The sequence below is a fragment of the Debaryomyces fabryi genome (assembly GCF_001447935.2).
Source record: "Debaryomyces fabryi strain CBS 789 chromosome Unknown contig00137, whole genome shotgun sequence".
Taxonomy (NCBI): Eukaryota; Fungi; Ascomycota; class Pichiomycetes; order Serinales; family Debaryomycetaceae; genus Debaryomyces; species Debaryomyces fabryi.
In genome coordinates, this window is record NW_015385563.1 from 1 (window position 1) to 20,269 (window position 20,269).

The 20,269-nt window shown below is 37.1% G+C and overlaps 12 protein-coding genes across 12 annotated transcripts; 7 read left to right on the plus strand and 5 right to left on the minus strand.

The window, feature by feature from the left end:
- Positions 1–361: 361 nt before the first annotated feature.
- Positions 362–949, plus strand: AC631_04708 (peptide alpha-N-acetyltransferase complex B subunit; the record flags this gene model as incomplete). Its single annotated transcript, XM_015613537.1, has 1 exon — positions 362–949. The coding sequence occupies one exon, from the start codon at positions 362–364 to the stop codon at positions 947–949; it is 588 nt and encodes a 195-aa protein (XP_015465621.1).
- Positions 950–1,410: 461 nt separating this feature from the next.
- AC631_04709 (uncharacterized protein) lies at positions 1,411–3,096 on the plus strand (the record flags this gene model as incomplete). Its single annotated transcript, XM_015613538.1, has 1 exon — positions 1,411–3,096. One exon carries the CDS (start codon positions 1,411–1,413, stop codon positions 3,094–3,096), a length of 1,686 nt encoding a protein of 561 aa, XP_015465622.1.
- A 44-nt stretch (positions 3,097–3,140) lies between these two features.
- Positions 3,141–3,860, minus strand: DOG1 (2-deoxyglucose-6-phosphatase; the record flags this gene model as incomplete). Its single annotated transcript, XM_015613539.1, has 1 exon — positions 3,141–3,860. One exon carries the CDS (start codon positions 3,858–3,860, stop codon positions 3,141–3,143), a length of 720 nt encoding a protein of 239 aa, XP_015465623.1.
- Positions 3,861–4,216: 356 nt separating this feature from the next.
- Positions 4,217–5,452, minus strand: ZCF18 (Zcf18p; the record flags this gene model as incomplete). The annotated part of the gene is made up of 1 exon (XM_015613540.1): positions 4,217–5,452. One exon carries the CDS (start codon positions 5,450–5,452, stop codon positions 4,217–4,219), a length of 1,236 nt encoding a protein of 411 aa, XP_015465624.1.
- Positions 5,453–6,639: 1,187 nt separating this feature from the next.
- On the plus strand, positions 6,640–7,266 carry AC631_04712 (uncharacterized protein; the record flags this gene model as incomplete). Its single annotated transcript, XM_015613541.1, has 1 exon — positions 6,640–7,266. The coding sequence occupies one exon, from the start codon at positions 6,640–6,642 to the stop codon at positions 7,264–7,266; it is 627 nt and encodes a 208-aa protein (XP_015465625.1).
- A 121-nt stretch (positions 7,267–7,387) lies between these two features.
- Positions 7,388–9,346, minus strand: GUT2 (glycerol-3-phosphate dehydrogenase; the record flags this gene model as incomplete). The annotated part of the gene is made up of 1 exon (XM_015613542.1): positions 7,388–9,346. The coding sequence occupies one exon, from the start codon at positions 9,344–9,346 to the stop codon at positions 7,388–7,390; it is 1,959 nt and encodes a 652-aa protein (XP_015465626.1).
- A 1,621-nt stretch (positions 9,347–10,967) lies between these two features.
- Positions 10,968–12,746, plus strand: AC631_04714 (uncharacterized protein; the record flags this gene model as incomplete). Its single annotated transcript, XM_015613543.1, has 1 exon — positions 10,968–12,746. The coding sequence occupies one exon, from the start codon at positions 10,968–10,970 to the stop codon at positions 12,744–12,746; it is 1,779 nt and encodes a 592-aa protein (XP_015465627.1).
- A 212-nt stretch (positions 12,747–12,958) lies between these two features.
- Positions 12,959–14,371, plus strand: AC631_04715 (Imp2'p; the record flags this gene model as incomplete). The annotated part of the gene is made up of 1 exon (XM_015613544.1): positions 12,959–14,371. One exon carries the CDS (start codon positions 12,959–12,961, stop codon positions 14,369–14,371), a length of 1,413 nt encoding a protein of 470 aa, XP_015465628.1.
- A 173-nt stretch (positions 14,372–14,544) lies between these two features.
- Positions 14,545–15,786, minus strand: HEX3 (SUMO-targeted ubiquitin ligase complex subunit; the record flags this gene model as incomplete). The annotated part of the gene is made up of 1 exon (XM_015613545.1): positions 14,545–15,786. One exon carries the CDS (start codon positions 15,784–15,786, stop codon positions 14,545–14,547), a length of 1,242 nt encoding a protein of 413 aa, XP_015465629.1.
- Positions 15,787–16,248: 462 nt separating this feature from the next.
- On the minus strand, positions 16,249–17,226 carry NOP1 (rRNA methyltransferase; the record flags this gene model as incomplete). The annotated part of the gene is made up of 1 exon (XM_015613546.1): positions 16,249–17,226. One exon carries the CDS (start codon positions 17,224–17,226, stop codon positions 16,249–16,251), a length of 978 nt encoding a protein of 325 aa, XP_015465630.1.
- Positions 17,227–17,998: 772 nt separating this feature from the next.
- On the plus strand, positions 17,999–19,162 carry AC631_04718 (uncharacterized protein; the record flags this gene model as incomplete). The annotated part of the gene is made up of 1 exon (XM_015613547.1): positions 17,999–19,162. The coding sequence occupies one exon, from the start codon at positions 17,999–18,001 to the stop codon at positions 19,160–19,162; it is 1,164 nt and encodes a 387-aa protein (XP_015465631.1).
- Positions 19,163–19,439: 277 nt separating this feature from the next.
- On the plus strand, positions 19,440–19,892 carry AC631_04719 (uncharacterized protein; the record flags this gene model as incomplete). The annotated part of the gene is made up of 1 exon (XM_015613548.1): positions 19,440–19,892. One exon carries the CDS (start codon positions 19,440–19,442, stop codon positions 19,890–19,892), a length of 453 nt encoding a protein of 150 aa, XP_015465632.1.
- Between the last annotated feature and the right edge of the window lie 377 nt (positions 19,893–20,269).

The following is a 20,269-nucleotide window of genomic DNA, read 5'->3' on the forward strand; positions in this document are numbered from 1 at the left end:
AGCATATAGAATGTAATTTTCATATTTAGAGTTGTCTCTTGATATAATGGAAAATGATTGGTGCAACCCATAAAGCTCCTGCAATAAAACCAGCAGTCTTTAAAGTATCAATAGCATATTTTTCTTGCAATTTCTTTTGCTCTTCGCTTGGTTGACTACCTGGACCTCCGAACATTTTTGCTGTTTATAAAGAATTCGATAATTAGTTATATCTTCAGTTTAAGCACTATATAGTGTTTGTACAAAATGGCAAATATTCAAATTTTTTTGGACAAATCTAATCCGAGATTACCCGGATAAATGATTTGATAAACGTTAAGACCATGAATACAAAGTAACATATAATGCAACAAGGCACCCAATGACGTCTATCAAACCATTTCAAATTGAAGATTTATTTGAAATAAATCCAGTTAATCTAGACCCATTAACTGAAAATTTCAATTTGCAATTTTATTTTCAGTATCTAATCGAATGGCCATCTCTATTTTTCAAATCAGTTGAAGTAAGCAATGACTTTAATCAGAACCACGAAATCAGTGGATACATGATGGGCAAAAATGAAGGAAAATTGTCAAAGAAAGAATGGCATACTCATATAACGGCAGTCACGGTGAATGCTCAGTATAGAAGAATAGGATTGGCGTCAGACTTATGCTTGCATTTGGAAAACTTGGTTAAAGATAAACCACATGAAACATTGTTCATAGATTTGTTTGTTAAGGTAACGAACATCTTGGCTCAACACCTATACGAAAAACTAGGTTACAGTGTATATCGACGGGTGGTTGGCTATTATGGGCGAGACCCACCAACTGATAAAAACGCTATAAATGACCAGATTGATGCCTTTGACATGAGAAAGCTGTTACCCAAGGACATTAATAATGAAACGGTGAGAGCTAATGGCCGTGAAGTCAATGTTTTTCCACACGAGGTGGCTTTTTAGGACATTTACTTCTGATTCTTGATTTTTTCTATTAGCACTGTTACACTACACATACAGTATTGCATTCCTTCATAATCTATATAGACTGAGAATAATACTTGCCTAATGACCATCTATGAGTTGTGAAGCATCTGAATAATGAAGTGTAGACAAATATCTGAAATAAAGTGTACATAATTATCTGAAGAGTACTGTAGAACACATTAATTTCAAGACTCTTTTTTGATTTTTTTCGATATGTACCATTATAAAGAATGCATATTCTTCCCTTTCAGCCTGTTTGTTTCCTACTACGACTATTGGCTGTTAAACTGTTGGGATGCAGAATCCATTGAACAAGATTGCTACTAATACAGAAAAGCTGCAATTTCCACGTGACCCGTCATACAAGAAATGATAAAACGACTTGAAGATACCCATGAAAGTCCAGTTTTTTCATCCTTTATATTTATTTATTAAAAATGCCAATTAGACCCTCAGGACACAAAAGATTTCTCCAAGAGGATGTTAAATCCAATTCCTCATCAAGATCGGCCTCAAGGGTAAGAACACCTAAAGTAGACGGTGAAGAAAATGGGTCATTAGATGTGAATTTTCAAAGCATAGAAGAATTATTGACTATGAAATTAGAGTCTTTACAAAGTCTTTTAGAGAAGCAAGGTCTGCAGGAAGAAAGTACTTTAACTGGTAATAGTGATGCTCAGGATCACAAACAGAAATCTATTAGTCATTTGAACCAAGCCAGAATTCAATCGGGACTGACGACTATTAATGACATTATTCATTCATTATCGATGTCCAGAACTGAGGTATCTTCACAATCAAGAGAAATGCTTTTGGCGCAATTGTACAAACTCATTGTTTCGAAACCTTTGGTTGTCTATAACGAAGAACATGCAGGCACTAGCAGCTATGTTTCGGACGACAAGGTATTGGAGTTGATTAAGGTATTGACTAGTGGTGACTATAGGTCTCCAAGCGAATTCTTGTTGCTATTTAGATCTTGTATTGCATTATTGGCCAGTGATATCGAAGAATTCGGGGATTTAATATCCCCAGAGTTCTTAAATCTTATACAAAAGTTAATCCAAGATCCTACGACACAGAATGTAAATAGTGAAAACAAGGCTAGTGTTATTACTGGGTCTACAGCTTTATTGATGATTTTGCATAATGGATCTTCAAGTTATGGTATTGATGATAGAGTGACTTCCTTGATAGAATTGAGTGAAGGCTATAGTGCTAGCTCGAATACATTGACTGCGCAGCTCAAATCTGGAGAAAGAGAACATTCGACATTTTTTGCTGAAGAAGTTGACAAGAAAATTGTTAATGATTCTGTAAGTCAAGCAAACTCAGAAGCTGCAGTTGCAATCGCTGCGTTGCACGCTGCTGGGTGTCTTTTAACGTTGTTTGAAAGAGGTGACTACTTAAACGATTACGTCGCAGATACTATGCCAAAGTTGGTTGCGTTAGTTGATAATGATAACATTGAAATCGCAAAGGCGGCAGGAAGAGTAATAGCATTATGTTACGAAATATTTACTTACGACAACAGTGGCGACGCAGATGATGAATCTGAATATAATGATAATTCGCCTTACTATGAACAGGAAGAGCTTACTGCCATTATTGAGAGGTTAGCCAATTTTTCTACCCATAAGATCACCAAGAAGAGCAAAAAGGAAACCCATTCAATTTTCAGAGATATTTTAAATACCATAACAAATTACACCACATACGACAAAAGAATTGAAATTTTAAAGAAATCACCGGAAGGTGTAGAAATAATCAATTCTTTGATGGACTCGAATTATATCAAATTATCAAAATCAAGATCTCTTTCTATTAATAGCTGGTTCCTCTACTTACGGTTGATTCATTTAAAGTGGTGTTTCAGTTTTGGAGTCCATAATCAACTTGTAAGCAATGACAGCATTAGAGATATTTTAAAAGAACCACCAACTGATTATCAATTAAAATATGGTGGAAATGATACCTTTGCCGATGAAGATTACGACGATAGCTTTAATACTTCTGGATTGAGTGATAAATTTGCAAATGATGATAAGAAGAGAACCGAGCAAATCAGAAAAGCTAGAGTGAACAAACTAGCAGAAACAATTAACGATTTGGAAATTAAATGATTCCAAAGTACTCGTATGTTTTTATAAAAATTTAATAATTAAATTTATAATATACTTAAATCTAACTGGAAAGAAGTAGATGTAGTTTTCGTAATATGTATTTTTGACAAATCTTCGACCACGAACAATGCTCCTGCCTTTGTTAGAGTATCTTTGTTAAAAGTAGTTGCTATCCCTATAACATGAAACCCTGCAGCAATACCTGCCTCAATACCCACTGGGGCATCTTCGAAAACAATAGCAGAAAATTCACAACCAAGTAATTTATTTGTCTCTTTTAGTTGACTGTAGGCTTCCAAGTAACCTTCTGGGTTCGGCTTACCTTGCGAAACATCATTTGCAGTAATAAATGCCTTTGGCTTGTCTGAATTTGTAAATAATTTTTCAAACCATCCATAGGCTAAATCTTTTGTACCAGACGTTACGATGGCCCATTGATCACTACCAAGTTTATTTATTACATTGATCAAATGCGTTGCACCATTTACTTCTTTGGCTAAATGCCCATAATTCGTAACAATTGCTTTTTCAAATATATTTATGGCCTGATTGTCAGTTGGTAAATACGGAAACCATCTTTTGATAGTTTCAGATGTTCTTGTTCCATGAGCTGAATTTAATAAAATCACTGGCTCGATAAGTACTTCATTTGTAGAATTATGCTTATTGCATTGCTCAACCCATGTCTTTTCTACGGCAGGGGTTGAGTTTACTAAGGTACCATCTAAATCAAATAAAAGGAAATCTGCTATAATAGAAGGCATGATGATCTACCGATAAATGGGTTTTACATTGGCAAGTACCTATTTAACCTACTCTTAAGGTCTCAATCGCGGGGGCCATCGACTGAACAGCTCGAACGTGTGACGGCCATTATAGAAACCGTATAATCCTTATATTTACCTATTAAATATATACCTTATAATTCTTTCATATAATTCGTTATTATTAGTCACTCATACTTTTCATAGTATAAGTTGGTATGCCGTGGGCATATTTCGAAGAAGAGGTCCTCTCTAAATTCTGATTTCCTTTTCTAGTCAATCATATTCTTTCTTGAAGACCTTGGATATGTGTACTGAGATATTTTATTACTCAGCTTTCATAAGAAGCACTATTTTCAGATACTTCCTTTTTGCTCGAAGAATGAGTTAGGATCAAACTTGCTTAATAAATGGAAGGTATTGTTTGGAATCCTGAATTTTCGTTCAAAAATAACCCGGTATAGATTTTCATCGAACTCACAGTTCCAACGCCCATTTAAGGATTGGAAGTTGTAATCTTTGAACCAGAAGATGTAATCGCTCCAAATATTCTTACTATCATATAACTGGAATTTTGTTAAGCAGCATAAGCAAGCAAATACATAGAGCATTCTCAAAGCGAAGAAATGTTTTGCTCTGATCAAGTCATGAAGTTCGTCTGGGACTAAAAGAATCCAGGCAAACAATGGAACTGGATAATTCAAAAAGATTGTTTTAGACATATGCAATTCCAAACTGGCTATAGAACTCTGCAAAGTAGCAAAATTATCACTCGTTATTGACGTCTTTACCTCGTCGTCATAATATTCAGAGAGCTGATATCTCAATGATCTCGTTATTGGATTTGACTCGATTGAACTATCAATCAACGGTAAGATACCAAAATAATCAGAAGTTGCTAATGCTTTATAACTGGCTTTAATTGTATTTCTGACACCCCTTACAATAGAAAGAAAGTCAGTTTCCACTTCATTGTTGAATGATACCAATGGCACTAATCTATGTGGGTGAATCCCCAAGAATGAAAAGATCAAAATACCTGAAACCAGAAGTTCCGACGCTGTCAATTCATCTATATCAGGTTGTATGCCTGTCGTAGTTCTATCGAGGATGTGTCCTGTATGTTTAAGGGTGTTCATGAAGTATTTACTCGTTTTGAGAAATAGATTATTACTAGGGTCCTGTTCTGGTGCTTCTAAACTCAAGCTCTCAGTAAGCAACTTGTAATCAAAAACCGAGTCCATTCTCTCCACGTCCTGTCGTACAGAATGGTCTGTGTCAGTATCAATAAGCCTTTCAAAATCACATAACGGCCATAAGTTAATGCTACTGAACAGAAAGATCGATTGACGCACCAAGTCAGACTGTAAAAATAACTTCGGCACCTGGTTACGCCAAGTTCTATCTGCCCTCATGTTGACCCCAAACGAGATCAACGGTATGCAATAGGAGTTGAAGAAATTCAACAACCTCAATTCAAATGTTGATATATTTAGCAATTTGGTAGAAGAATTCAACATGAGCTCACATGTAAGGCTTCCGAACGTCTTGGCCGGATCCTGATCCACCATCTGCCATTTAGACTTTACCATTTCCACCCTTGTATTTACCGTATCCACCGTATCTAAATCTTCAGTATTCTTGCCATCATTCTCTATTCTTGCCACCACTCTCTCTACCGGATACACACACTCTCGTCCCGTATGAACGCAATATTCACATCTAGGTTTACTTTCATTACACTATGTTCGTTAGTACCGTCCCAGCTTATTCCCATTCTGTCCATACTATTTACATAAAAATACATACCTTGATCCGAAGCTTCTTGCAACTGAGACATCCATTCTTCGACCTTTTTTTCCCTCTATGTGCTTCACTATTTGTTATTTGCTTCGGTGCATTCTTCATTCCTCTCTTGCGTTTAGTTCGGCCATAACGATCATGAGGAACTAAGCTTACGTCAAAACTATTCCCCAATACGTCCTCTGTCATTTATATTTTTTCTTAGCTCCACTATTGTTTCCTCAACTCTTACTAACACTGCCCGATTTTTCTTCTATATAACGGTCTTGCTTTGTATTTTGATATGCAAAGAACGTTAGTCAGACCAAGCAGTTCGCCAAATTCTGATAAGATGGGAAATTTTGTCGCTTACCTAATCGCTCTAGTTAATTATGTCCGCTTATATAATTGGGCCATAAACCCTTCGATGTTCCATCAGGGACTTAGAACCGAATCATTGGTGGATAAAGCCGTATACAAGCTCGGATCGAATTTATGCGTCGGAAACTAACCTAAAATAAGTGATTTGACGTGTAAACGGTAATCAAATGTGTGAAAGTGGCTTAAGTGTAGAAAATATCATTATGGCCGTAATTCATTACGCCAGGGATCTGGCTGTATCTTACTTTTTAGATGGTGGCTAGGAATTGAAGGATCACGAAGCATTTTTTAAGATGTGGAATAAAAAAATTATAAATAGGTGGCCATGGACTTCAAAAATGATGGGATATTTGAATTTAAGCCTTAAAGATATTTGATTAAAATGATACTGAATAAGACTAGCTGGGAAATTGTTGCGTATGTGCAAGTGATTTTTTTCGCAATTATGCTAATTGGGTTGGTGGTTGTAGTGGTTCTTAAATGGAATAAGGGTACCGACCGGATGATTATTAAGAAGTTTGGGGGATATTTTGGGGTGTTTACGGTGTGTAAGGTAGTAGGTGGCATCTGTGGGATCATTTTGCTTCATCAATCGCAGTATAGCAGTGGATTGACCATGGCAACGTACATTTTTGATAATATTAGTTTGGGAGTGCTCATTAAGTGCTTGTTGCCGTTCATAGAGTTGATGATCACGGAGAAGGACCCAGAACAACTTCAGGGAAACCCATTCAAGTACGACACCGGGTCGGAAGACCAGAAGATAGATATTAGAAATGTGGGTATCGGGTCATTGGTGGAATCGACACTGAAGAAAAACTTACCGTTTAGACTTTTGACATCGCTCATCTTGGCTGCCGTTATTTGCACAATCGTGGGTAGTACTAGTATCAGCTCCGATGGAAATAATAGTGGATCGACCCCATTAAAGGTCGGGACAATTCTTTTTTTGGTTCTGATTGTGGTTATGGGAGTGTTCATCGTGTGGGGACATATATTGAACAAGGACCACCAACTTATGGCAAAGATATTGCTTGTATCTATTGTTTTCTACATTATCAGAGCTGTCTACTCAATCTTGTCTTCATTTGCAGGTATCAATTTTGAAAACCCTAGCAAGTATCTCATGATTTTTGGAAAATATCAGTACTACACATTCATGGGCTTCTTAGAAGAATGCATCATTAGTATAATCCTATTAATCAACTTGATTGTTTTTCATTCACAACCAATAATGTATTAATGAAAGTTGGTAGACTTATGTTTAGATAAATAATATATATATTGCACAATATTTTCTCTATAACAGGAAAAAAACAAAAACTATACTTAGCAATATATACAAATAACAAATATTAATCATATCATTGGACGATGAAGTCTTCGACATCGAATCTCTTTGGAGAGATACCCATCTTACCAATGTAATCGTTAGCTTCATTTTTCATTTTCTTGGTCGTTTCTTCATCCCATTTTAATTCATGTTCCATAATAGCACATACACCGTCAACAGCACTTAAAGCTTCTCTAGCATTTAAGAAGGCTAATCTAGTTCTTCTAGCTAAGAAATCAACTGGAGTTCTGGCGTATTCATATTTCAAAGAGTATTTTAATTCTGCAATCGTGAAAGGTTCGTCAAATGATTGGTAAGATAAAATGTTTTCTTCGGATTCCTTGTCTGCAGAAGGTTCGAAAGTCTTATTAGCAGCCAAAGTGATTGGTAATTTGTTGTAATCAGATTGGTGGTATAATTCCAAAATCAATGAGGCTCTTGAACCATAGTTGTGAGACAAGTGCTTAGCTAATTTTAATGGGATTCTGTATTCGTGAATCAATCTTGCAGAGTAATTCTTGGAATAGTCTTCACCACCAGCTAAAATGATCTTGTTAGTTTGACATGATAACAAAGCGTTGTTTTTACCATCAAAGTCGTAATTCTTTACTAAGGTGTCGACAGTTTCTTCAGCCATTTCTCTGTAAGTAGTCCATTTACCACCAGAAATAGTAAGCAAGCCACTGTCAGATTGAGTAATTAAATGAGAACGAACTAAACCTTGAGTACTTCCACTACCAGGTTCTTCACCTTCTGGAATAGTTGAAGGATCACGGACTAATGGTCTAATACCAGACCAAGCAGATAAAACATCAGTTCTGTTAACTGGGAAGACAATGTACTTTTGTAATTCTTGTAAAATGTCTTGAATATCTTCTTCAGTAGGAACAGGATTTTCTGGAACAGATTTTAAAGGAGTATCAGTGGTACCAGCCAAAACCTTTCCTTGCCATGGTAAAAAGAACATAACACGTCCATCAGAAGTAGATGGATCTAATAAACCCATATCTCTTGGACAATAGTATTCAGGTAAAACAACGTGGACACCAGATGATGGAACAACCATTCTTGGAGCTTGATCAATCTTTGGTGCTAATCCCTGAGGGTCTTTGTCCATTTCCAAAATCTTATCAGCAAATGGACCAGTGGCATTAACAGTAGCAGTAGCATTAATATTATATTCCTTACCGGTTTCTCTATCAACAGCAAGAACACCAGTAATCTTATCGTCCTTCTTGATTAATTGCTTAACTTCCATGTAGTTCAAAACAGTAGCACCTTGATCAATGGCGGTAATAGCCAAAGTTGCGTTCATTCTAGCATCATTAAAAGTACCATCGTGGTAAACACATGTGGCCTTCAAGTTCGAATCATCCATCATTGGAGCAATGGCACTGGTCATTTCTCTGGAGAATACAGTCGATGATCGCAAGTTTTGGTGACCGGCGAACCAATCGTACATCTTACAACCAACGAAGAAGTAAGGAACTTGCCACCACTTGTAAACTGGAATCATAATTGGCAAAACAGAACACAAATGTGGAGCAGTTCTTAACATGTTACCTCTTTCATTTAATGCTTCGATGACCAAGTCCAACTGGGCCTTGGATAATTGGAAAATTGCCTTTTCCAAGTAACGAACACCACCATGAGCCATCTTGGTCGACTTAGACGATGTTCCGGAAGCAAAATCACTCTTTTCCAACAAACAAACGTTTAAACCTCTGGTGGCTGCATCGACAGCGGTACCAGTACCGGTTGCACCTCCTCCGATCACTAAAACATCGAATTTAGGTGTAGTTTCTAACTTGTTCAATAATGATTCTCTTGTTGGTGGAAGAGGCAACTCTTTTCTTAATGGCTTGTATGAGTTGTTCAAGTCTGATACAACTGGCGGTCTGACAAAATCTAAATACAAGATCGTACCTCCAACCCCTGCAGCAGCTGCTAACGCAGTTTTGGCTAATTTGGTTTGAAAAATCTTAGACATTCTCGAGACAAAGTTTTCTAAAATCCTTCAAGGCTTTTCTCACTGTCTATATAATCGAATAAAATAACTATCTTGATAGAATACTTCTCTTAGAAAAAATTTGCAATTTTCTTGTGAAAAGAAACTCAGTTCTTTATATACTATTTATGAAAAGGTGTTCTTCGAATGCTTAGAGAATTTCGTCCATCAGTTATGTGCAGGATATTCATTCTCATGGTTATGGTTGTTCTTATTGGGCTATAAACGGTTGCTCCAACGAATAACAGAGTTCGCTATTGCTCAGTATCTATCCGAAGACATGGCGCTTGATGCAACGCAGGTACTACGAGTTGTTTTGTCACGCTATACGAAAGAAAACACTAATGGATTGAATAAAAAACGTCTGGAGTCCGTTGGACCGACACGGGCATTTCTACACCGAAAAAGTTCGCAGCAATGCTTCTGCCAACAGCCAGATAATGAGCTATAGAGGCGGAAAGTCAGGAAGTAGAGACATGATAGTTAACAGTAGAATATTGGTGCATAATAGTTCCCCCGTAACAGTGGATATACTTGTACAAGATGCTATAATGTTGCAACTAGGATATAAACAACGATGTATGATATAAGGTAAGTTACCGAGGTTCTTTTGCAGCATAAAAATAGACCGAGTTGCGAGCCATGACACAAAATTGATAAGTAAGGCGACTTGATGAAACGCAGCCCAGAGACAATAGCCCCAGATAACAGGTATGGGGGAATTCGTGGTGGAACACATCGTGGACGGAGACCCGAGCCAGCAGAGAAGACAGAGAGCGTAAACAGTGAGTAGGTAGGATGGATGTTGGGATGAGGTGGTTCTGATGGCGAAAAACAGGTGGTGGGGGTGGATTCTGCCTGACAAATCTAGTGGGGGAGGGGGAGGGGCTAGAGAAGTATATGGGGGATAACGGTGTAGGTGCTCGTTTATTGGGATGAAGTTGAATATCGAACGTCAGAAGATGTACAGTGCGAAAAGATGCGAAATAACCACGATTGACCGGTAGACGATTGGCAATGGGAGGGTATAATAAAGATAAAGATAAGTTCCATGGTTCATTGGAAACCATTGTACCAAAATGAGGCGTTGAAATGGTACCTAGAAAATATATGCAGTTTCGTAGAGGCGAATATGATAGCACTGTTATTGGGTGATGGATCAGTTAGGATATCAACAATAGTGAAACAAGCAGTTGAAATTGGCGAATGCATTCGAAGATATTTTGGCATCACCGTTGCACATGCTCAAGTGCGATGTTTCAGTAGTGATCCTTAACGGCCTAGTCTTAATCTGTGATGGATAAAAGGAAGACTGTACGATGCGTGGTCTGGGTACGATTTTGCCCGAAAACATACTGTTTTCCCGGAACTATGAATCTGCTATCACTCACACCATGGTGCCATTAACGTCCTTCTTTGGCTCTGGTACGATGAAGCTAAGAGTCGAGTTCTTGGTAAGTGGAAATCTCCTACGAGCCAAGCACTAAGGCTAGATCGATTATGTAATTTACACGACTATGATGACATAATCACTATCAAACCCATATAAGCCATATTATAACCAACACATCGTTGCCATCTAACCAGGCACTAGTTAATCAAGATGTCAGTAGATGAGTTGTCAGACGAACGAAAAGACTTGATTTCCCAATTCCAAACTATAACAGGATTAGGACCTGAAGATGAAATTGAGAATATACATAAATTGTTGAGGGTCAACGACTGGAACCTTAATAACTCGATTTCCACCTACTTTGATAGCAAATTTGCATCAGTTGAATCACAGGTGATTAGTTCTGGTTTTGAAGCATTGGATAACGGTGATAATAGTACGCACTTGAGCCACCGGGCTTTTAGTGATCGTGATAATGTGATGAATTTACAGAGCCAATTTGCTTTGGACAGCTTCTTACCTCGATTACCGAAAGCACACAGAATCTCTAATAACTGGCAATTAGATGTGGGGATTCATTCATCATTGAAATCCGCAGGTAGCAGTGCTGATTCAAAGTCATTGGAACAGAAGAAATCACCGGTCACATCCATTTGGCTAATTTTGTTGATAATCCCTAAGGCTGTCTTGCAAATCATAATATCGATTTTCAGATTTTTGTTCGGTGGTTCAGGTAATAGATCAAGAAGCGTTAATAGATTCCCTATTGAGTTTGAATATGACAACTACGATGATAGCTATTCGTATTTGAACTGGTTGACAAGTGAACTCAATGGTGAATCAAATAGAGATATTAATTACAGTGATGAAAAATTCGAGGACGTGATGGAGAAAGTTGAAGAAGTTGATAAAAGAAACCCTTCCGTATTAGATAACTTTAATATAATTGATAGTGGGTTTAATGAAGTACACGAGAAAACCCAAAGTAACTTTACATGGTTGTTAGTAATATTAGTGAATAATAACCAGGAAGCGCAAGACTTTTTACAAAATTTATTGACAAATGATCATTTTAACAGAGTATTTAATAAGAATGATGGAATTTTTAAAGAAACGTCGATATATTTGAACAATGTGGAAAAGGACCCTGAGTCGTTTGAAGTTGGACAGACTTACAAAGTCAAGAAGCTTCCATATGTTATGTTAGTTGGTAATGTTTCTAATAACCCATCGATATTATCATCCATGTCGATAGTTTATAAGTCAAACATCCCTCATGCATTCATAAGTAACGGAGAACTGGCAGCAACGATCAAAAAGGTTCTCAAGAACTTACATAAATTAATGGATAATTTCAATGCACAACTAATAACCCAGAGAATTGACAAGCAAGAAATTGAAATTTCGCGGCTCTTGAAACAACAACAAGACGACGCATACACTGAATCATTGGAAAAGGATAGATTAAAGAGGATTCAGAAAGAAAATGAAATCAGGATGAAACATGATCTTGAAGAGTTGGTCAAGTTAAGAGAAAGTTTCTTATTTTCGTTAATCCAAACCAATTGGTTCGAAACCCTAAATGATAGCCCAGCTCCCAAAATCAAAATTTCCATTAAATTGCCAAACGGTAAGAGAATTATCGAAGTCATCCTGACGTCAATCACTGTCAATGACTTACATTTGTACATTGAACTCAAGATTTTCGTAAACGATTTAATCAACTCTACTCTAAACGATTGCACCAATGAAGATGAAGTGTTCAGTTACATCAATTCCTTGCAATTACCTGATGAAATGATTTCTGTGAACGACTACGTGAAGAAATTTGCTTTTAAATTTGAGCTAATCCAACCTTTCCCTAAAAAGGTTTTTGCATCTACTAACGAGCCCATTAGCTCTATACCGGAATTGAAATCCGGAGTCAGTTTACTTGTTGAATATTTACAAGAGGATAGCGATGATTTAGATAGTGATGATCAGACTTGAGCCAACCACCCTTTGCTGAAGTAGTATATAGTAGTTTATAATAGAGCTAGTATTTGCTGTTATTAACCTGTAAACCAAGTAAATTTTCTCAGTGTTTCATTTATCGCGTGCATTTACAGATTAGCTGCGGATATGAGAAAGGATGATTATAGAATCCTTCCCTAATTAGGTTAGCAAGCTATAAGCTTATAGTCAATTAACAGATATACAGTATGGCCAGCAAGCTTTCGAAGTTAGAGGCAGAACAAATGGCCATTAGAAGGCAATCAAACGTAGTGAATAGAGGTAGATCACTTTCTCCATCGAAATCTGGGCATAACAGCAGATCGTCTCTGATACTGAATGACGAGTTCAATAGAGACTTGAAGTGGTCAATAACGAACCATGACCCACTGGAAAGGCTCATAGAGAAGGATATGAGTGTACAGGATGAAAATGAAGACAATGTAAACGAATTATGGGACAATGAAGTTAGTGAGGAAGAACATATCAGTGATAATGAAGATAACGAGAAATTCCAGTATGATGATACAGGGAATATATTACCAAACTATGCATGCCAAGATGACAAAATGAACGAAATATCGCTGATTTTAGAGAATTCAAATTTACATGATAGGGCGGTGACCAAGAGATTGGAAGAGTTAACAGCTAACGAAAGAGCGTTTGCCAATGCGAAAAATATTGGTAGTAATGTCGATAAGGACTTTTTGGACAAATTGAAAAGTGACAAGCATGAATTGACTGGAAATGAATTAGACCTTAGTAAAATTGAACAGGATGCTGCATCTAGGAAACAAAAGCTTGAAACTTACTCCACTTACAGAAAGAAGATTATTGACCAAGAAAATGATCACTTGAGGCCAAATGAGAGTAATGAAGATGACTCCTCTTCTTCACATGATGAGACTAACGAAAAGGACTTTATGATTCCATATACTTCAGCTGTTGAAGACAAATTGGACTCTGAGTTTGCTTCAAAGTTGAATGAAACAATCAAAGAAGGAGAAATTGACTCAAACAAAAGTCAATCAAGAGCAATTCAAGTCATAACCAGAGGTAATTTCTTTCAATTGATCAATCCTAAAGTTAAACCAAAGATTTTCCTTGTTTGTATGGATTTTTCGCCCGAGTCCATATTTGCATTGGAATGGTGTCTTGGTACAGTTCTTGTTGATGGATCGGTATTATTTATAGTTTGCGTCATTGAGGAAAATGATAATAACCACCATTTGAAAGGTAATACTTTGAATGAATCTACAAGAGAAAACCAAAGACTTAATATGTTAAATAAGGCGAAACAGCAAGTTTTGAACTTATTGAAATTAACCAAATTACAAATTCATATAGTTATTGAGATTATCCATCATCCAATTCCAAGACATTTGATTTTAGAAATTATTGAAAACTTACAGCCAACCTTAGCGGTAGTCGGTTCAAAAGGTCAATCTGCAATAAAGGGGGTGTTATTAGGTTCATTATCAAACTATTTGGTAACCAAACTGACGGTGCCAGTGATGGTTGTTAGAGAAAAGTTGAAAAAGATCAACAGATTCAAGAGCGGGTCATCTGTTTTTTCGAATAATATTAAACCATTAACCTTATCGGAAGCACGGGTAGATTGATTGTACTTTATTAAATTATTAAATTAACCATATTCTTTCTTTCTAGTTTGTCCATAAAGAATTTAGCAGTTATGAATACTTTTAGTTCGTCATTTCTTCAGTATATTATTAGCTAGTTTTAAATGCTCTATAAGATATACTACATGTAAAAATAAATATATATATGCAATTCATTAGAAATACAATTCTGTGAATGACTTTTTACCGGTGAAAGACAGATTGCATTCAGAATTTGTACACTTTCTTGGTGCATACACCAAAGGGTTATCGATCGTTATCTTTTGATTTTGTTTTCTCCGTCCGGAAGGCCTGTTCCCTATGTTCTTTACACACCTTCCACAGTATACATGACCACATTTTGCAACAAATACCCGCTTTGATAAGTCAACATCAGATGGTAAGCACTGTTTAATGCAGAACCAAGGTGCTTGCACTTTGTAGTCTTCACAAAATTTCTTAAAATTATCATCTTCATTATAGTACAAATTGGGCTTGAAATAATCGGGAATACCTTCGCCTAAAATTATTCCACATAAATCACAACATATATTTGTGTCGGGTTTAATGTCATTAGTGTAACCAGGCAATTCATTCTCTGCAATATCTTTCTTGCTTTTTAATGCAACCCTGTTGAATATATTCTCGTTCTGTAACCTCTGATCAACTGCATTCTCATTGTCCCTTTCGATTCTCGCCATCACAGATCCTTCAACGGCATCTGCATTAGGAAGATCTTCAAGACCATTCCAATCGCCATATAGATTGTGATATAGTTGCTGTGAGAAAACAAAATGGTCTAATGCTATAAAATCATTGGATCTTGGGGGTCTTATTCTCCTGGCCCTCCTTGATCTCGTGGGAATTCGGCGGGGTGGCTCTGTATATCTGTTGCTACGTTCACTTTCAGACCCAGAGAAAGGCGTACTACTATCCTCATAAGATTGAAATACTCCCACTGGAGTTTCAATTCCTTGTACTCTTCGACGAAGACTATCGGGGGCAAAACTAGGGAGCATATCAAGCGGCGGAATGAGCGTTCTTTCCGCTGGACGTTCGTCAATAATTTGAATATCATCTTCTTCTTCATTAGGCCGCCTTCTAATATTTCTCGATTCATTTATAGATGTTGAATGATTGCGGCGTCGTATTCTTCTGGGTGCCCTATCACCAGAATTCATAGTATTTGCCCCTGTTATTTGTATGTCATCATCGTCATTGTGGTCCCCAATTATGAAGGGTTCATTATTATTCGTGAGGTTATTGCTACCGGAGCCTGAATCACGATTATCATCCTCGTCATCCGTCAAAATTTCTATCACTTCCTGTGGGAAGTCAGATTCTCCATCTTGGCCCCCATTCTCTATATTATCTAAATATTCGCCATTTCGACTCATTTCTATAGTGTCTTTGGGCATTTCAAAATTTCAATCTTATTCAAATGCCACTCAACTATCTTCACTTAATATATCGTAATCTTTGGTCGCTAACACACCTAACACACAGCTTCTTCTATATATAAAAATACTCGTCTAGAGCAAGTCAAAAAATGTATGGATTAAGTACTTTGTAAGTTAGATTTTGATAACGCCTACTTCGCGGCTCTCAAAATTTATTCAGTGAAATGGATACTACATACAAGCATGCCTTTAGATGACAATCTACGATAATGAATTAAGTAACGATTATATTTAAAATGCCATATTGAATGAATAACTATAAATGTTAAGACCTATTTCATGTGCAACATACACAGTGAAGAAAACAATACAAGAAACAGTTTCTCGAATTTTTTTAAAATAAAATACATGAATTGTTTATAATGAACAGAAACTTGAAGATGGTATGAAAAGAAAAAAAATATAAACCCTTGGTTAGATTTATTTCTTTAAACCACTTCTAATGTAACGACCAACGACAACACAATGGTCTCTTTCATAAGGTTCTAAGGTTAATTGTTCTAATGGCTTGATTCTTTCTTCTCTCAATTTTTGGACTTCTCTAGCGAAAACGGTTTCAGCATCAACAGTGGAGTCAATACAGTTAGCCTTAATGGAGATGACAACGGTACCTTGGTCCTTTAAGAATAAATGGGAGTTCAAGGCAATAATACGGGCTTGATCTGGTTGGGCAACATCGGCGAAAACAGCGTCAACCATACCAATCAACATACGGTATTTTTGAGGGTGACGAGCATCATCAATGATTGGGATGACATTAGGTCTCTTCTTGGCCATACCAATCAATTCTCTACCTGGTCTGTGAGAGAATTCAACGGCATAAACCATACCTTCTGGACCAACAACATCAGCAACGTGGGAAACAGAAGTACCAGAAGCAGCACCCAAGTATAAAACCTTCTTACCTGGAGCAATTCCTAATTCATCGATACCACCCATAATACCAGCAGCCAACTTAGATCTGAATGGATTCCACACACGGTATTCGATCTTGGTTGGAGCAGCACCTTCTTCCTTAGATGGTTCTTCAACGGAAATTCTCTTTTCACCGTAAACAGATTCACCTGGAGCAATGTTTCTGGTAACTAATAAATCTTCCTTACCTCTGGCAATGAAGACACCGGCATGTCTGTGTGGTTCGATAACAACCTTAGCACCGCCTCTAGCACCACCTCTGGCACCACCACGGCCACCTCTAGCACCACCTCTTGGTCCACCACGGCCACCTCTGGCACCACCTCTGGCACCACCACGGCCACCGAATCCACCTCTGTCACCACCGAATCCACCTCTGGATCCACCACGGCCACCACGACCACCAAATCCACCTCTGGATCCACCACGGCCACCGAATCCGCCTCTGTCACCGCCTCTACCTCTTGGAGCACCGAAAGCCATTTTCTATTGTATATTTATAAGTGTTAAAACGAAGAATAGGAACGTTTAATACAATTCAATAGTGTTGTTGAATCTATAAACCTTTCTAGGATGATTTTTTTTCTATTAATCGATGGAGTGAAAAATTTGTTTCTCTGCTCGGAAGTCGGGTAACCCTCGATATTATATAATCCGCACTCCTTAACTATGGCAGTTGAGTCGAATGTCACCAAAAGTCGCATATAGGACTTAACTATGGGACCCAGTTATTCAAACAGTCAGTACAGGATAGATGATCGGAATAGTTGTGATTTGTTGATTTGAATGGTTTTATATGTATCTGTTCAATATATCTACCAACTTATATCGAAGAAATACGAGGCCTGGGGGCTTCAGGAGCGCGATATTATTGGCAACAATGATTTATGAAAGTTTGAAACCATAACAAGTTCCTCTTCACACCAGTATTCCCGTAGTTTTTTATATCATTCTCTTTATTGAAATGAGCACTATACAATGGTGTCCTTTATTGGAAATCATTACTAACTTTACTTGCCATTATATCAAGATATGCCTTGCCCCATACCTAAGGATACGATGCCCATCATGCGGCTCGATAGTGTATCACATGATGGACACTTACCCGATTGGGCGATCAGTACTTAATGTTTGAGGACCCAAAGTAGATATGAACGGACGTTTTGAAACAACTTCAGTGATTTAGAGACAACCAGAGGCCAAATTTGCTAAATAAGAGCTATTAAAACAACATAGAAAAGGCTATTATATAAGTATGGCTTCAAAGATTTATCTAGTGATATTAGTGGTTGGATGCATTACTACTGGATGTATGAACTCACTCTTCACTAAATATCAAGATAACCAGTGTGTCCACCATTGCTCGAATCCGAACGAGAACAAACATGAGAACTTTAACCAACCGGCATTGCAGACATTACAAATGTTCATTGGTGAATTGTCATGTTTTTTCGTGTATTACATGGTCTACAAGTCGAGATTTAGTAAGGGGAATGGGTACAATCCATTGAATGAACCCGCAGACGAAGGTTTATCTATATTCGATAGCTTTAAATTGGCACTTCCATCAATATGTGACTTAACTGCTACTACATTATTGAATGTGGGGTTGATTTATACGCCTGTATCAATCTACCAAATGACAAGGGGCTCGATCGTATTATTTGTGGCCATTTTATCAGTTCTCTTTTTGAACAGAAAAATTACAAAGTTGGAATGGATTTCATTAATTATTGTTACACTAGGAGTCGTGATAGTGGGATTGAGTGGGTCTAAGGCATCTGAAAGTGACAGTGCTCAGGCAATGACCAATAAGGAAGCCTCGGCCCTTGTTGTCTTTGGTATGATGTTGATTGTTTTAGCCGCATTATTCCAAGCTATCCAGTTTGTTGTCGAAGAGCATATTTTAAGCAAAAAATCCATTGTGCCATTGAAATTGGTTTATTTCGAGGGCTTCTACGGGGCTACTATTTTATTGACAATCATGATTATATTAAATTTCATAATAGGTGCAATATTACCCCCAAAAAAGTTTGCAGGATCGCCTTTCAACCTTGTTGAATCATTTTCTCAGCTCTTTGGTTCTCGAGAAATATTAATTACATCGGTCTTCATAATGGTCTCGATAGCATCATTTAACTTTTTTGGTATATCTTTGACCCATGAATTATCAGCTACTGCAAGATCTACTATCGACACTTGTCGTACTTTATCAGTGTGGCTTCTTGCAATTTTCATGGGCTGGGAGTCGTTCCATTTTCTACAATTTGTTGGTTTTGTTGTCTTAGTATTTGGGACCTTGTGTTTTAATGGCGTATTAAATCCCGAAGAATGGAGTTTTGTTCCTCATTCTTTGAAGTCTAATGGTACTTATGAAAGACTTATCGATGTCGTCGACGAACCTATTGAAAGATTGTAGCTGAATATTTTATAGGGTCCATTAAGTATATATATACATACACATAGGTAAATATCTCCTGCATACTATCATGATGGTTTTGTGTCGTGCACAAACCACGACTATCAGTTTCGCCACTGCCGATAATAAAGGCAATATATAATTGATTAAACACTATAGTAATACAGTATCCACGCTTAATATGGTATGTATATGGACACGTTATTAAGTCAATCAATTATGATTGATGTCGAATTGTTATAAATGATTTGAATTTTGGATTTTATGATTACTAACAATGTATCAGTCGTTAAAACTTGTTCCAGATAACAATCAGCATTCATCCATAAATAGTACGAAATTTGGTGAGCCAGCAGCTCATGCTCCAGGTTTGCAAGATATCTTAAAGACTCAGGAAGGTCCTTTAAACTTAGCATCCAAGATAAATAACCGTCATCCCTTAGAAGGAAGAATCAGCAATTGGGAAGAAACACAATACCAAACCAGATTAGAAACCTACAGAAGAGTCTTCGGTGCCGGAGAACCAATCAAGAGAACTATGGAGTTAGAATTGGTAGAAGCAACTGATTTCAAGCCTCAATTGTTAGGTGGTCCAGATAGTATGCACAAAGATGTTTTGCTCAATAAGGACGCAAGCGTTGACTGGGAAGATATCTATCGTGGCGGATTAGAAAGTGGAAACCATGTACAAGATTTCCACACTGAAATGGAAAAGAAAATGGGTATTTAAGAAATCATGCTCACCAATATAAAATCCTGATATTTCATTTAAATGAGCTTCATGATCCCAGAGATTTATGAAATCATCTCAATTACAAAGTGACTGCTATTTCGATGACCCTAGCGTCATTTACATTACCTTACAATAGTTAGACTTCTTTATTCATTATACTTAGAATTCACGTCTTTTAATGTTCATTGAACTTACATGTAAATTTTCTTTATTGATATTTAGAATTATAATTTTTTTGATAATCCAAAACTTAAGGCCAGTATCAGACATTCAGGCAACATCTTTTTCTCTCTAGTAAGCTAACTGAAGATTCTATAGCTTGTTGTTATTGGAATCCTGGTACTTATTCGTGTTACCCGGCATGCAATTTTTCA